The sequence below is a fragment of the Oppia nitens genome, unplaced genomic scaffold (genome assembly GCF_028296485.1).
Source record: "Oppia nitens isolate AA-2021 unplaced genomic scaffold, nextdenovo-longstitch-racon4-pilon3 scaffold2_pilon_pilon_pilon, whole genome shotgun sequence".
In the NCBI taxonomy this organism is placed as follows: Eukaryota; Metazoa; Arthropoda; class Arachnida; order Sarcoptiformes; family Oppiidae; genus Oppia; species Oppia nitens.
In genome coordinates, this window is record NW_026533210.1 from 1,942,501 (window position 1) to 1,954,739 (window position 12,239).

At 30.5% G+C, this 12,239-nt stretch overlaps 4 protein-coding genes across 4 annotated transcripts; 3 read left to right on the forward strand and 1 right to left on the reverse strand.

Annotated features, from left to right (window-relative positions):
* The first annotated feature begins 5,871 nt into the window (after positions 1 to 5,871).
* Positions 5,872 to 6,860, forward strand: LOC128955522 (testis-specific serine/threonine-protein kinase 3-like). The gene has a single exon (XM_054301196.1). The coding sequence runs from the start codon at positions 5,973 to 5,975 to the stop codon at positions 6,858 to 6,860; it is 888 nt and encodes a 295-aa protein (XP_054157171.1). The 5' UTR covers positions 5,872 to 5,972.
* Positions 6,861 to 7,344: 484 nt separating this feature from the next.
* On the forward strand, positions 7,345 to 8,695 carry LOC128955523 (probable periplasmic serine endoprotease DegP-like). Its single transcript, XM_054301197.1, has 3 exons — positions 7,345 to 8,193; positions 8,262 to 8,418; positions 8,521 to 8,695. The coding sequence occupies exons 1-3, from the start codon at positions 7,395 to 7,397 to the stop codon at positions 8,693 to 8,695; spliced, it is 1,131 nt and encodes a 376-aa protein (XP_054157172.1). The 5' UTR covers positions 7,345 to 7,394.
* Positions 8,696 to 8,978: 283 nt separating this feature from the next.
* On the reverse strand, positions 8,979 to 10,467 carry LOC128955311 (dual specificity protein phosphatase 12-like). The gene has a single exon (XM_054300973.1). The coding sequence runs from the start codon at positions 10,250 to 10,252 to the stop codon at positions 9,044 to 9,046; it is 1,209 nt and encodes a 402-aa protein (XP_054156948.1). The 5' UTR covers positions 10,253 to 10,467; the 3' UTR covers positions 8,979 to 9,043.
* Positions 10,468 to 10,716: 249 nt separating this feature from the next.
* LOC128955525 (uncharacterized) lies at positions 10,717 to 12,059 on the forward strand. Its single transcript, XM_054301198.1, has 3 exons — positions 10,717 to 11,578; positions 11,638 to 11,791; positions 11,861 to 12,059. Exons 1-3 carry the CDS (start codon positions 10,750 to 10,752, stop codon positions 12,057 to 12,059), a joined length of 1,182 nt encoding a protein of 393 aa, XP_054157173.1. The 5' UTR covers positions 10,717 to 10,749.
* The last annotated feature ends 180 nt before the right edge of the window (positions 12,060 to 12,239 follow it).

Below are 12,239 nucleotides of genomic sequence, written 5' to 3' on the forward strand. Positions count from 1 at the left end.
TAAGGTCAACATTATTTAATTTATACATTAAATTTAACATTTAGTTATATTATTATTATAATAATAGTTAGATTTATGAATACACGAAAAACATTTTTCTCAAAGCCATTAAAAGTTATAGTTATAAGTATTTTACAAAAATAATAAAATATAATTGCAAAAATTTTTTCAAACTAATTGTGACTTTTTATATTGTAGGGGAAATGGGTATATTACGGATATCTAAGCTTAGCTAACCTTACTTATGTAAACCAAACACTCGGTATACAAACCGTCACCCAAATAGGGTCTGGCACCCAAATATGGTTTCAGACCCGTCTAGGGTTTCAGAACCGTCTAGGGTTTCAGAACAGTATAGAGTTCCAGAACAGTATAGAGTTTCAGTCTAACTACGGGTTTTGACCTGTGCCTGAGTAAAAAATAGTCTGGAATGACCGTGGGCCTGAAAGTCAAATAGTCTGGAAGGACCGTGGGCCTGAATAACACAGGTCTGAAAATACCGTGGCCCTATAAAAACCGTAGGCTTATATGGACCGTGTTTACCTTTGTTTTCAATATAATATTTTAGTGCTTTTATAATTTTCATTATATCATTTAAATATTAAAAACAAATAATGTGTTTGAAATAATTTTCAGAATAATAATTATTAAAAATAAAAACTATTGCAATTAATATAGTGTACATATATATGTAAATTTCAGTTACTTATCCTTTCAAACCAATATCTTCGTATGTAACTGTGGACAATATTTCCCGTTCTACAGATATGGCTAAGGACTGCAAAAAATTCAAAAGAATTGCACATAGCTAATATTTATATTTTGCTTCTAATAATCATCCCGATAAACATGCCGACCAACCCGAAAGTTTTAAGAAAAAATGACAGAAAAAATTATTATTATATAGTATTTTAATTATTAATTTCGTTTAAAGAGGCGTATAAAGAGTTATTAGGAGTTATCGGAAATTCGGAAATATAAAAGTGGAACATATAAATGTCAGAAAACATCAAACTCCAGAAAAATGCTTTTTAGGCATTTATGTAAAATATTATTTAGTTTTTATTGTTTTAAATGTAATTTAAAATGTAGTAGATTTGATAATCTACAAACTCATATTAAAAGCCATAAATAATAAATTTTATGTTAATAACAACTTGTTTGCATGGAATAAATATTATTTAAATATTTTCCTGCAAATGAATGTTTAATCATTGACAACAGAGGTCCTGTCAATTTTGCAGTTGTGTGTATGTCTCCTCCCACTTATCACGCAAACAGTGTAGTAACAGTTACTGCTGTACTGTAGCTATTACTACACTGTTTGCGTGGGAGGAGACATACACACAATTTATAAGCAGGCTTTTTCTTTGATTGACACACTATTTCAATATAAGACTTTAACGTATCATATCTGGTGCTCTCCGTATTAAATTTATAACAAAAAACACTATATATCTGACGTGAAAGTTGTTTTCTTGTACTAAATTTTTTTATCACAAATGTGGAATGATTATGATTTATAATTAAATTCATAGATATTGTTGTATGTTTGCATATTGAACAACAACACTATCTTCTTTGTGCAAAAATATAGTTCTATCCATGTTAATGATAATAATGAAATAAATTTTTTATAAATAATTTTTTTTAACGTATTTAACATAAACTTTTGATCTAATTCTTTTAGTAATAAATAATTAAATATTTTAAATATTACAATAGTGGGTCAAACCAGTTGCATATTTAACTAGTATTGTTTGAATTATTGAAAATTTATCCTTTAATTAAACAACACATATGCATAATAAATACTCGTTTTATTGTTTCATATTTCAAGAAATTGTATACATAAAAACATATAATAAAACAAAACAAATATTTCTTATTTTTTTATGACTTTTAATGTGAACTTTTAAGGTATCAATTTTACGTCACATTTGTTACAACAGAAATTAAACATAACTTTACATACATGTCGTGATAACTTTTTCTTATTTGTATATTTTTTCACATTCATGTTCAAGTGGTATACAACAGTTATTATCAATACATTTGTTTAAATGGTGTTTCAACAATATATGAAAACTAGTTTCATTTACAAATAACCCTTTATGTTTGACATAAATGTAATTATCAGCGTTGAGTTCCTTAACATAAAATACAGTATCAATGTCTCGATATTGAGTGGACACGGTTATACCCTTAACACTAGTTTGTGTGGTAGTGTTTTTGTAACTCCTGGAATGTAATAAAACAATAATTATTACAAACAAAAAAGTAGATAACACATATCTATTAGCATTTGCGTCAATAGTAAGATATTTTTTATAATTGTCCAGTACCTCTGTGAGCGGATCGTATGCTTGCATAAACTTTATACATAAAGTTAGAATTAAGGAGTTTAAAATAATAATACAAACAAATTGAAATTTGGTAGTCCTAGGGTGACGGATGTCTTTAGGTTTGTCAACATGTTTGTCGGGGTGATGAGTGGCGGCAAAATTTCGGTATTGACGTGTGACAAAATTTTTAATTACGAGATAATCTCGAGTTATTAATTAAAATTGTATATTTTTGACTTACTTTTAATTTTTATAAAATTATATTAGAGAGAAATAATATAAAAAGCGAAAGCATTTTTACTAATTTTATTCAATATATTATTTGTATTATATGCTTTCTTTTTTAAGTTTAAATTACAGTTTTTGAATATTACGATACAATGTCTGGCAAAGCAAAGAATTTCGCGGATATGGAGGCTCTGGAGGTCTCGGATACAAACGATTATGGTACTGCGAGTGTTTCTGGTTCCTCACAGCTATTATCATTAAAATGGATAGATCTTTATTTTTGCACAATGAAAGAAAGTATTGTTGTTCAATATGCAAACAAACAATATCTATGAATTTAATTATAGATCATATTAAAACATCATGATTTAATTGTGTGTGAATTTTATCAACTAAAAGATACATATCGCCATTTTATAACCGTAAGCTAAGTGGTGTGTTACCGAATTTACATAAGTAGGGTTAGTTAAGCTTAGATACCTGTAATATCCACTTCCCCTACACTATTTAGTATATAAAAGTAATATATCACAGAGTACTATTAATTTATACTCATCCCGGCTGAGCCCCCAAAAATGTAACGTTTTGCGTCGCTAACGCTACACGTCTTCATTTTTGGGGCTCAGGCGGGATGTTTATAAAGTAAGTAAACTGAAATATTACTTATATATACTAATTATGATAAAGTTGTGAAATATTTTCAAAAATTGACTATAAAATAATTAATATTTTAAAATTTACATTTTATTTTTTTCCTTGATAACTACTTTTAACTATTTTTAATATAAGAAGGTGGTCAATCGATCTTGAGCAGTGTATTTTTTGAATAACTTTTAAACGCTATGAGATAATTTAATTCTGTTGTATATGTCGAATATGTCGACTAGTTTTCGAAATAATCGACTTTCAATATAAATTATAATATCAAATTACAATAGTGTGATTCATATTGAGTTGATTATTTCGAAAACTAGTCGGCATAATATAATTTTGTTTTTAGAAATAATAATATAATTGAAAATTTAATCTTCTAAATATATAATAGTCATAAATAACGTCAATTTTATACAATGTGATTTATGACATATTGAACAAGGTATAAAAATAAAAGTACCAATCCGATTTTGATGATTCTTTTTTATATTAAACTATTATTTCTTGACTACAAATTTACATTGTCATAAAAATTAGTCTGTTGTAGTTTGACCTGTAGCATAGTGTCTTGCGTTGGTCCCGATATTTTGTATATCTGGTCATCCTAGTTTTGTGATTGTGTGAATATTAAGTGTGGTCAATATGATATTCTTAAATGTATTTTACAGAATTAAATTATCTATAACCGTTCAAAAGTTATTCAAAAAATACGACGCTCAAGATCGATTGACCGTCTTCTTTATTATTGTAGTACATTATTGATTGATCATCATAGTTATGTTTTGTACTAGTAATTTTTAATATGATTTTTAAAATAAATTTATAAATATTACCGATTATGACAAAACCGTTTATAATTTATTAATTGATATACCTAAATTTTTATTTAAATGTAACCTTAGTAAGCGCTTATTATATGTGTACCTATTACTGATTACGTTTACTATTCTTTGCTATAATATAATTATTTTTGTTGATTTTTATTTATATAATTAGATTATAATTAGTTTGATATTATATGCTTTTGTTTTGCACCAACGTACACATAACAGTGCARTATATAAACAACTTTTTCTTCATATGATGCCATGTCTGATGACCCGTTCAGTTCGATGTTCGGCAGGACTCGATAGGTTCAGGGACTGGAACCTTATAAACTTTTCACTCCATTTGCACCTCCTAACCATACTATCGATTAAGTGAATGTTTAAATCAGGTTTATTTAAACAATTTTAACGGTGACTTTCAACATTATTAACATACTGTCCGGTAAAATTACCGCGAGTTTTAAACTCGCATACATATGTCGTAGTATCATTTGGTGTTTTAGATATATGTATAGTGCATTTAGCACAACCAATATTAGATGTTGTAGTCCATACTAATTGTGCAAAAGATTGCAACTCATTAAATTAGTAACTATTCTTTGTGATAAACGGAGCAAGTAGAGTTGAAGACGTATAGTTAAAAAATCGATTAAGTTTATACCAATTTTTATAAATTTTTATATTTGATTTTTTAAATTTCATTTTTATATAATAAATTATTTGATTAAAATAATATCTAACCAGTTGTTAACAACCTTACGATATGTGAAGTTCTTGTTTTCAGTAAATTTCTACACACMTATGAGTTAATTAAATAATTTATTAATTAGTTTATATAAATTAAATTTATTATTTTATATTGTTTATAAAAAACTAATGTTTAAAAAATTAAATAATATATTAAATTTCAGTAGGTTAGCGTAAGTTACTTTAAATGATTTTACTTTAGTCATTCAAATTAATTTATGTTTGTTTTATTTTCACGAACTACTGAAAGGATTCCGTATATGCATTCCATAAGTCAGTGGGACTTTCCGGTGTCTCACGACCAGGGTTTTAAGAAAATAAATGCCTGCCCTGGCAATGCCCAAATAGATGCCATAAATGCCTGGCATTTTGGGCATCTATTTTATTTGCCTGCCAATTTAAATTGCTAAAAAGCAACTGTATTTATAAAAATAATGTAATTTACTGTTTTTAGCTTGTTAATTAAATTTACAATTAATTTACTTATTTCTAATTATATTACCTTTTAATTAAAGGTATACAAAACAAAAATACAAGCAAATATATTATAAAAACAATGTTTTATAAATTAATTAATAATATAAAATTAAAATAATAGGCGTCACCACCTGAAAATAGATGCCCAGGGCATCTGCTACACATTTGGCAAAAATCTAATTTTTTTAATTAAGATGTTCGTATAGAAATTTTTTTAATTAAGATGTTCGTATAGAAATGGTAAAGGTATAGCATAGGTATAGGTATTAGGTATAGCATTCTCAACTGGTTTAGTTTATTCGATATAAAAAAATAAGTTTATAAAAAATWAAATAGTTTAATASAAAAAATTAGACACTTATACTGTAACTTTGAATTATTAAATAAATGTTTATTTTTTTATAGAAATTTTTAATAATAATAGTTTTGTTATATGTAAAATATATTAGTTTTTTTTTAAAAATAAATAATTTAATTAATAACTTACAAATGCAATAATTATTTTTTTTAATATGCGTTCACGCATTAAATTAATTTTTATTTGAATTTACTTTTTATTTATTACTAATACTTTATATATCTATGTTATTGAAACATACAGTCGAAACCAAAACATAAYTAATAAACTGTCGGAAAAAATCAATGTTTGATAAGACAACTGAAGACAACAACAACAACAATAATAACAGTGATAATGGCTTACATCGGACACAAAACACTGGAATCGTTGACCACTAATACYATAACCATCGATGACCTRAAACAYGCCCGCAGTTTGTCGCTAGTGTTGGGCATCCGTATCGGTTCGGGTACCTTCTCGGATGTATTCATAGCTAAATATAAGTCTCGTAGAGTGGCCGTCAAATTTAATGATAAACGATTGGTCAGAGAAAAATATAACGACCAGGAATTAGTGGTCATCAATATACTGTTGAGAGCACCGGGACATAGAAATGTCATCAGATTTTTAGATCTATTCGAAAACTACAGTCGCAGTCAGGAATGGATACTAATGGAGTTGTTTGACGGCCGGGAATTGTACGATAAGATTATGGAAAATAACGGTCCGTTCGCTGAACGGGTAGCTAAACAGTATATGAAACAAATGGTCGATGGATTGGCCTATTTGCACGGTCTGACTATTGTGCACCGGGATATCAAACCGTCAAACGTAATGATTAAGGAAACCAATGGACAACAATTGGCGCTCAAGTATATTGATTTCGGTTTTTCACGTGTGGTCGACATCAGCAACAACGGTAAGGCCATCTGTTCCAGTCATGTGGGAACTGATCCATATATGGCACCGGAAGTGTTCGACAAAGAGGAAGACTATAATGCCTTCAAAAGCGATATCTATAGCGTAGGTGTCATACTCTATGTGATGATCTATTGGATAAATCCGTTTTATGGCCAAACACGCGATGATATTATCCGATTGAAACAAAAACCGGTAGAATTTCCCGACGATATGCAAGTATCCGATAGTGTCCGACAATTGTTGGCAAACATACTGTGTTTGGATCCCATCAATAGGTTTCATATCAATCAGATATTGGACTCCGATTGGATGAAACAGTAATTTATTTATTTATTTTTTTTTAAATTTAATTTATTTTTTTAGTTATTAATTTTTATTAACACAAAGTTATTAATAATTTATTTACTTATTTCTACTTATGCTATATATTTTTATGTCAATAATACTGTATAAACATTACATTTATTTTTTTAATTTGTATCATAAACTTATACTTCATAAACTTTATACTGTATTTTATTACTGTATATATTAATAATCAATTTTCTATTAAAAAATATATATACAATATATAATTTATTTCAAACAAAAATCATATTATTATTTTTTACTGATATTTAGATATTACAGTCTAAATGAATGAATATAATTAATAATTGATTTTAAATGATAAAATTAATCTCGTGATTAATTAATTATTAATTAACTTTTAATTAATTGTTTGATCAATTGATTTTACATTATAAAATGTTTTTATGTTTTGTTGTTGTTATGTAACTGTAATAAATAAATTTTAATTGTTTTAAATATGATTGTTAATCAATTAATCATTGATTAGATACATACATAAAAAACATGTACCGGTATTGTAATAGACATGGATTGACAGTTATAACTGCGGCAGCTATTGTTGTTGACTGTCATCAGTGGTCGAAAAACATTGGTTATAAGCACCGGGATATTGTTTGCACACTGGATGAACAACAACAACAACAACAATACGGACAGACAGTTGGTTATCAGTTGATGAAAACGGTTCACATGACTAACCAAAAGTACAACATTGACTATATATTCAATCTGACGGCCAGCAAATTTGTCAAAGTTTATCAACCAAACTATCAGTTAGGACTATCGGAAGGTATCGGCACCGGTACTGTGATTAAGTATAGCCGCCAACCGTTAATAGTAACCAACGAACACGTAACCTCTGGCCGATCTATTATGTATATACAGTGCAATCACGAATCCAATGCACGTCCCGGTCAAGTAGTCTACGAGAATCATGCGCTTGATTTGGCACTTATATGGGTTCCCAGTTTGCAGTTTGATTTTATGCTCAGCGATTGTCAACCAGTAGTGGATAGCGAACTCGAGTTTGGCGATGAAGTCATTTCGGTAGGTTTTACACCATTTGGACCGACTATTTACATGGGCTGCGGCCATGCGGTCTGTACGGACAGTTTTGGACCGCCAGCCGATCCCATAGTTTTCATTCCCACAATAAGCTACGTAAAGCATACGGCCGGCCAGTGTCCCGGTTTTTCTGGCGGTCCTACTATGAATTTATCGGGCAAATTGGTGGCCATCAACTGTATTGGCCGTGAATACAATCAATATAACTATTCAATACTTGCCATTGATTTGTTTAAAAGTAATACTATTTTTTTTTTTGGATATTATTTATTTTTTGTTGAAAATAATTAATCTATAAAAATAAAGATTTTGTTGAAATCGGTGGCATATTTATGATACAACAGATGGATAAACGGGAATTTCAACACTCATTAAGATTAGGACTGACACTACAGTGGACTTCATTATCATTAGCTTCTGGTGGTTGTCTTATCAGAGATAAGTTTTGCAAAACACTTGAAAAGTATTGTCTCACTTTCTAAACAACTGTTTTTTTTAAATAGTAATTAATTAATAATTAAAGTATTAATTAATATGATTTGTTGTTTTCTATATATATATTAAGCCAAGATCTGGATACCGATGATATTATAGTGGGAATTAATGGACAAATAGTTAGATCGTTGGATCACTTTATGAATGAAATTACTGCCCAAACTGCCGACATAACTGTCCTGATTAAGGGCGATAAAGCTCCGCATACTATACAGACTCAGCTATTGGACATTATGTGGATTTGAAAATAATATATTTTTTTCCCGACATCTCTACTTAATATTAAACATTAATAGAAAAATATTTGTTTTTTTAAAGAAAATATATGTAAATAGAGTTAAAATTAAATGCTATCAATAATTTTGCAAAAAAAATTGTGTTAAAACTTTTAAAAACACATTATGCGTTATGCAATAAGTGTATAAAAATAATTATTTTTTAAAAAAATAATACTAATTAACTAATCTAGTAATTACATTATGTTGTAATATATTTTAAAAAAATATATATTTATTTATTGTTACATTAATTGTAATCACATTTATGACAATAAACAATAATATTGATGACCAGCACAACAATAGACCAAATAATTACTTCAAAAAGTTTAACTCTTTTGCGAAAAACTTGAAGACACAGAGCTGTTTGATCTTTTGATGAAGAATACATTGGCACTGATTATTACACCAATCAAATTGTCCGCATTTGGCCGAACATTGCGGACACTTTAGATCGCCGGACGGCTGCTGATACACAATATCGGCCAATGGCATCCATTTGATTGGTTCGGTAAATATGTGGTCACACTTGTATCGCGATTCGCTAGCATTTATGAAATCTCTGACCACTTGGATCTCGTTGAACAATACTTTCTGACATTTGCGACACTTGTATTCATTGCCAAGTGTTGTCTGACCAGCACTACTACTACTATTAGTACTACTACTACTGCCTTTACCGACTGCTATCTGATTACTGGCGGCGCTCACGACTGTTGTTGTCTTACCGGCACTTGTTTTGGATGCTGTTGTTTGTGGACCACCACCGGCAGTGACGCTGACTTGTGTCGTCGTCTGACCACTGTTTCCGCCGCCGCCGCCGTTGACAGCTGCTGTCTGACCACTATCGGCTGTTGCTGTTTGGCCATCAGTAATAGCACCGCCGCCGCCAACAGTAGCTGTTCCGTCAACATTGCCTGAGTCGCCGAGAATTTCAAAAAACTTGTCGACAATAGTCATATCTGGATCAGTAGTTTTGTTGATAATCTTCTTTTTCAACACATATGTCAGTCGAGTCAACAGATATTGTCTGAACTGGACGTTCATCGGATCCAAACCGTAGTTCATCTCTTTGAACAGTTTTAGCTGAAACTCGAAACTGTTGTTCGGTCGGGCTTTTGGCCGTTTGGCTTTAACCCGACGCAGGGCTTCATTGTAGTCTAGTTTGTCTCTACGCATGATATATCCGACAACAATTGTTACGCTACGTGACTGACCGAGTCGGCAGTGGACATAGACTGGTTGCCCTTGTCGTAGGCCGTCGTCGATGAACTGATGAGCGACGGCAAAGTGTGTCAACAGGTCGTCCTGAAGGTTATCCGTCAAACAGATTTGCAAGTACTCGACATCTGGCAGTCGACCGCTCTCATCGATGCCGACATCCCTGACCGTCAGCACACGTTTGATGCCATTCTTGCGCAACATTTCCTTGTCATAGGCGGCCATAATGTTACCCAAGTATAGGTTGTCCTCGATCTTCGAGTAGTCGACGGGTAGGTCTCTATCGGTTGGCTTTATAGTCATTACTAATATCTAATATATTGTATGATTTGTGTCTGTCTTTCTATTGTACAGTCTGTGCTCTCTGTTTGTCTGAATATCTAACTGTCCACTATATATATGCCTGTATTTGGTGTTAGTCTCCTATTTTTGTTGGTATAGTAATATCGGTGACACTAATGATATAGTTTCAGTAGATATTATCACCGATGCATTAGTAAATCTAAATGAAATTTTTAAATTTTAAGTTATTGTTATTATAATGTGTTTTTCTAATTGTTGTATAATTTTAAAAAAAAAATAATTTTTATTCAACTATAATATATTTAGTTTATTAATAATAAATTTGTTTACAGTTAAGTTAAAACTTTTATAATCACGAAATAGATAAAATAGTCAATTCATAACAAAAATAATTGTTAGATTAACAGTTTTACAATACAAAAAAAATTAATAAATTTAAATATGATTTAAAAAATTTGAAACTTATTAATTGATTTCAAATACATAATACATAAAACATGTACAGGTATTGTAATAGACATGGATTGACAGTTATAACTGCGACAGCTATTGTTGTTGGCTGTCATCAGTGGTCGAAAAACTGTTATCATAAGCACCGGGATATTGTTGACACACAATGTCCAAGTGAATTGTCGGCACTGGATGAACAACAACACGGGCAGACAGTTGGCTATCAGTTGATGAAAATGGCTTACATGACTAACCGAAAGTACAACATTGATTTCATATACAATTGGATGGACACGAAATTTGTTAGAGTCCGGTCACCATCGAGCTATAAGAAAATAGTATTGGGAAGCATTGGCACCGGTATTATCGTAAACTTTCACAATACACCCTTAATTGTGACCAACGAACACGTAACCGATGGCCATCATATTGTATATGTAAAATGTAATCACGAATTGGTGAACGAAACGCGAGTCGGTTTAGTTGTTTACAGGAATCCCGAACTGGATTTAGCGCTCATATATGTGTCGAGTCTGAGAATTGGTCCGATGGTTGGCGGCTGTACTATGGAATCGGTTACCGAACTCGAGTTTGGCGATGAAGTCATATCTTTGGGTTTCGGCCAAAACGATCCCAATGTTATTAACATGGGTTACGGACATGTGGTTTGTACGGACAGTCTAACACCGCCGCCCGATCCCGATCCCGTTGATGTGAATCGCAATAGTAGATACGTGAAACATACGGCCGGCCAGTATCCCGGGTTTTCCGGTGGCCCTACCGTTAATTTGTCCGGCAAATTGGTGGCCGTTAACAGTGTTGGCAATTTGACTAATGATTTTAAATATTCAATACATGCCAGCAATTTGATTGAAAGTTTGTAAACAACAAAATAATACAATAAATAAAACATTTACTATTTATTATTATTACAGATTTTGTTGGCAATGGTCCTGAATTTCATACACAACAGATTGCCAGACGGGAAAGGGAGCACTCGTTGAGATTAGGACTAACCCTACAATGGTGTCCATACTATGGTCTAAATGGTGTTATGGTTTACGAAAAGTTTTGCCTAACACAGGGAAAGTATGCATTCAAAAAAAATAATACTGTATTAACATTACTGTAAAACTAATAATAAATTTGTTTTTTTAGCCAAAATTTGAACAGACTTGACATTATAGTGGAAATCAATGGACAACAAATCAGATCATTGGATCACTTTATGTATGAGATAAGCCGTTTTCCTGACAACAACAACATACCGGTGCTTATTCATAATGATAGACATTATTCGGGCATACATTATCCAGATATTATTAGAGCCCAACAATTGAACTTAAAGTGGATTTGAATTTTATAAAATATTTTTAAATTAGTTTTTTTTAATTAATTGACAATTATATAATAAAAAAAATATTTGAATAATAAATTTATTTATAATTTTTTGTTACAAATTTTGTTTTTGTTGTCGATATATTAATATTACTATTTTTTTTATTAAATGTAGGCTATAGAAAATTAACAAAAAAAA

What these genes read in the sequence shown, in the direction of transcription:
- LOC128955523 (XM_054301197.1), top strand. Translation starts at nt 7,395, where the DNA reads ATGTACCGGTATTGTAATAGACATGGATTGACAGTTATAACTGCGGCA. An exon ending in TGCCATTGATTTGTTTAAAA is followed by an intron (nt 8,194 to 8,261) that starts GTAATACTATTT and finishes ATAAAAATAAAG; the next exon opens with ATTTTGTTGAAATCGGTGGC. An exon ending in TTTTGCAAAACACTTGAAAA is followed by an intron (nt 8,419 to 8,520) that starts GTATTGTCTCAC and finishes ATATATATTAAG; the next exon opens with CCAAGATCTGGATACCGATG.
- LOC128955311 (XM_054300973.1), bottom strand. Translation starts at nt 10,252, where the DNA reads ATGACTATAAAGCCAACCGATAGAGACCTACCCGTCGACTACTCGAAG.
- LOC128955525 (XM_054301198.1), top strand. Translation starts at nt 10,750, where the DNA reads ATGTACAGGTATTGTAATAGACATGGATTGACAGTTATAACTGCGACA. An exon ending in TGCCAGCAATTTGATTGAAA is followed by an intron (nt 11,579 to 11,637) that starts GTTTGTAAACAA and finishes TTATTATTACAG; the next exon opens with ATTTTGTTGGCAATGGTCCT. An exon ending in TTTTGCCTAACACAGGGAAA is followed by an intron (nt 11,792 to 11,860) that starts GTATGCATTCAA and finishes TTGTTTTTTTAG; the next exon opens with CCAAAATTTGAACAGACTTG.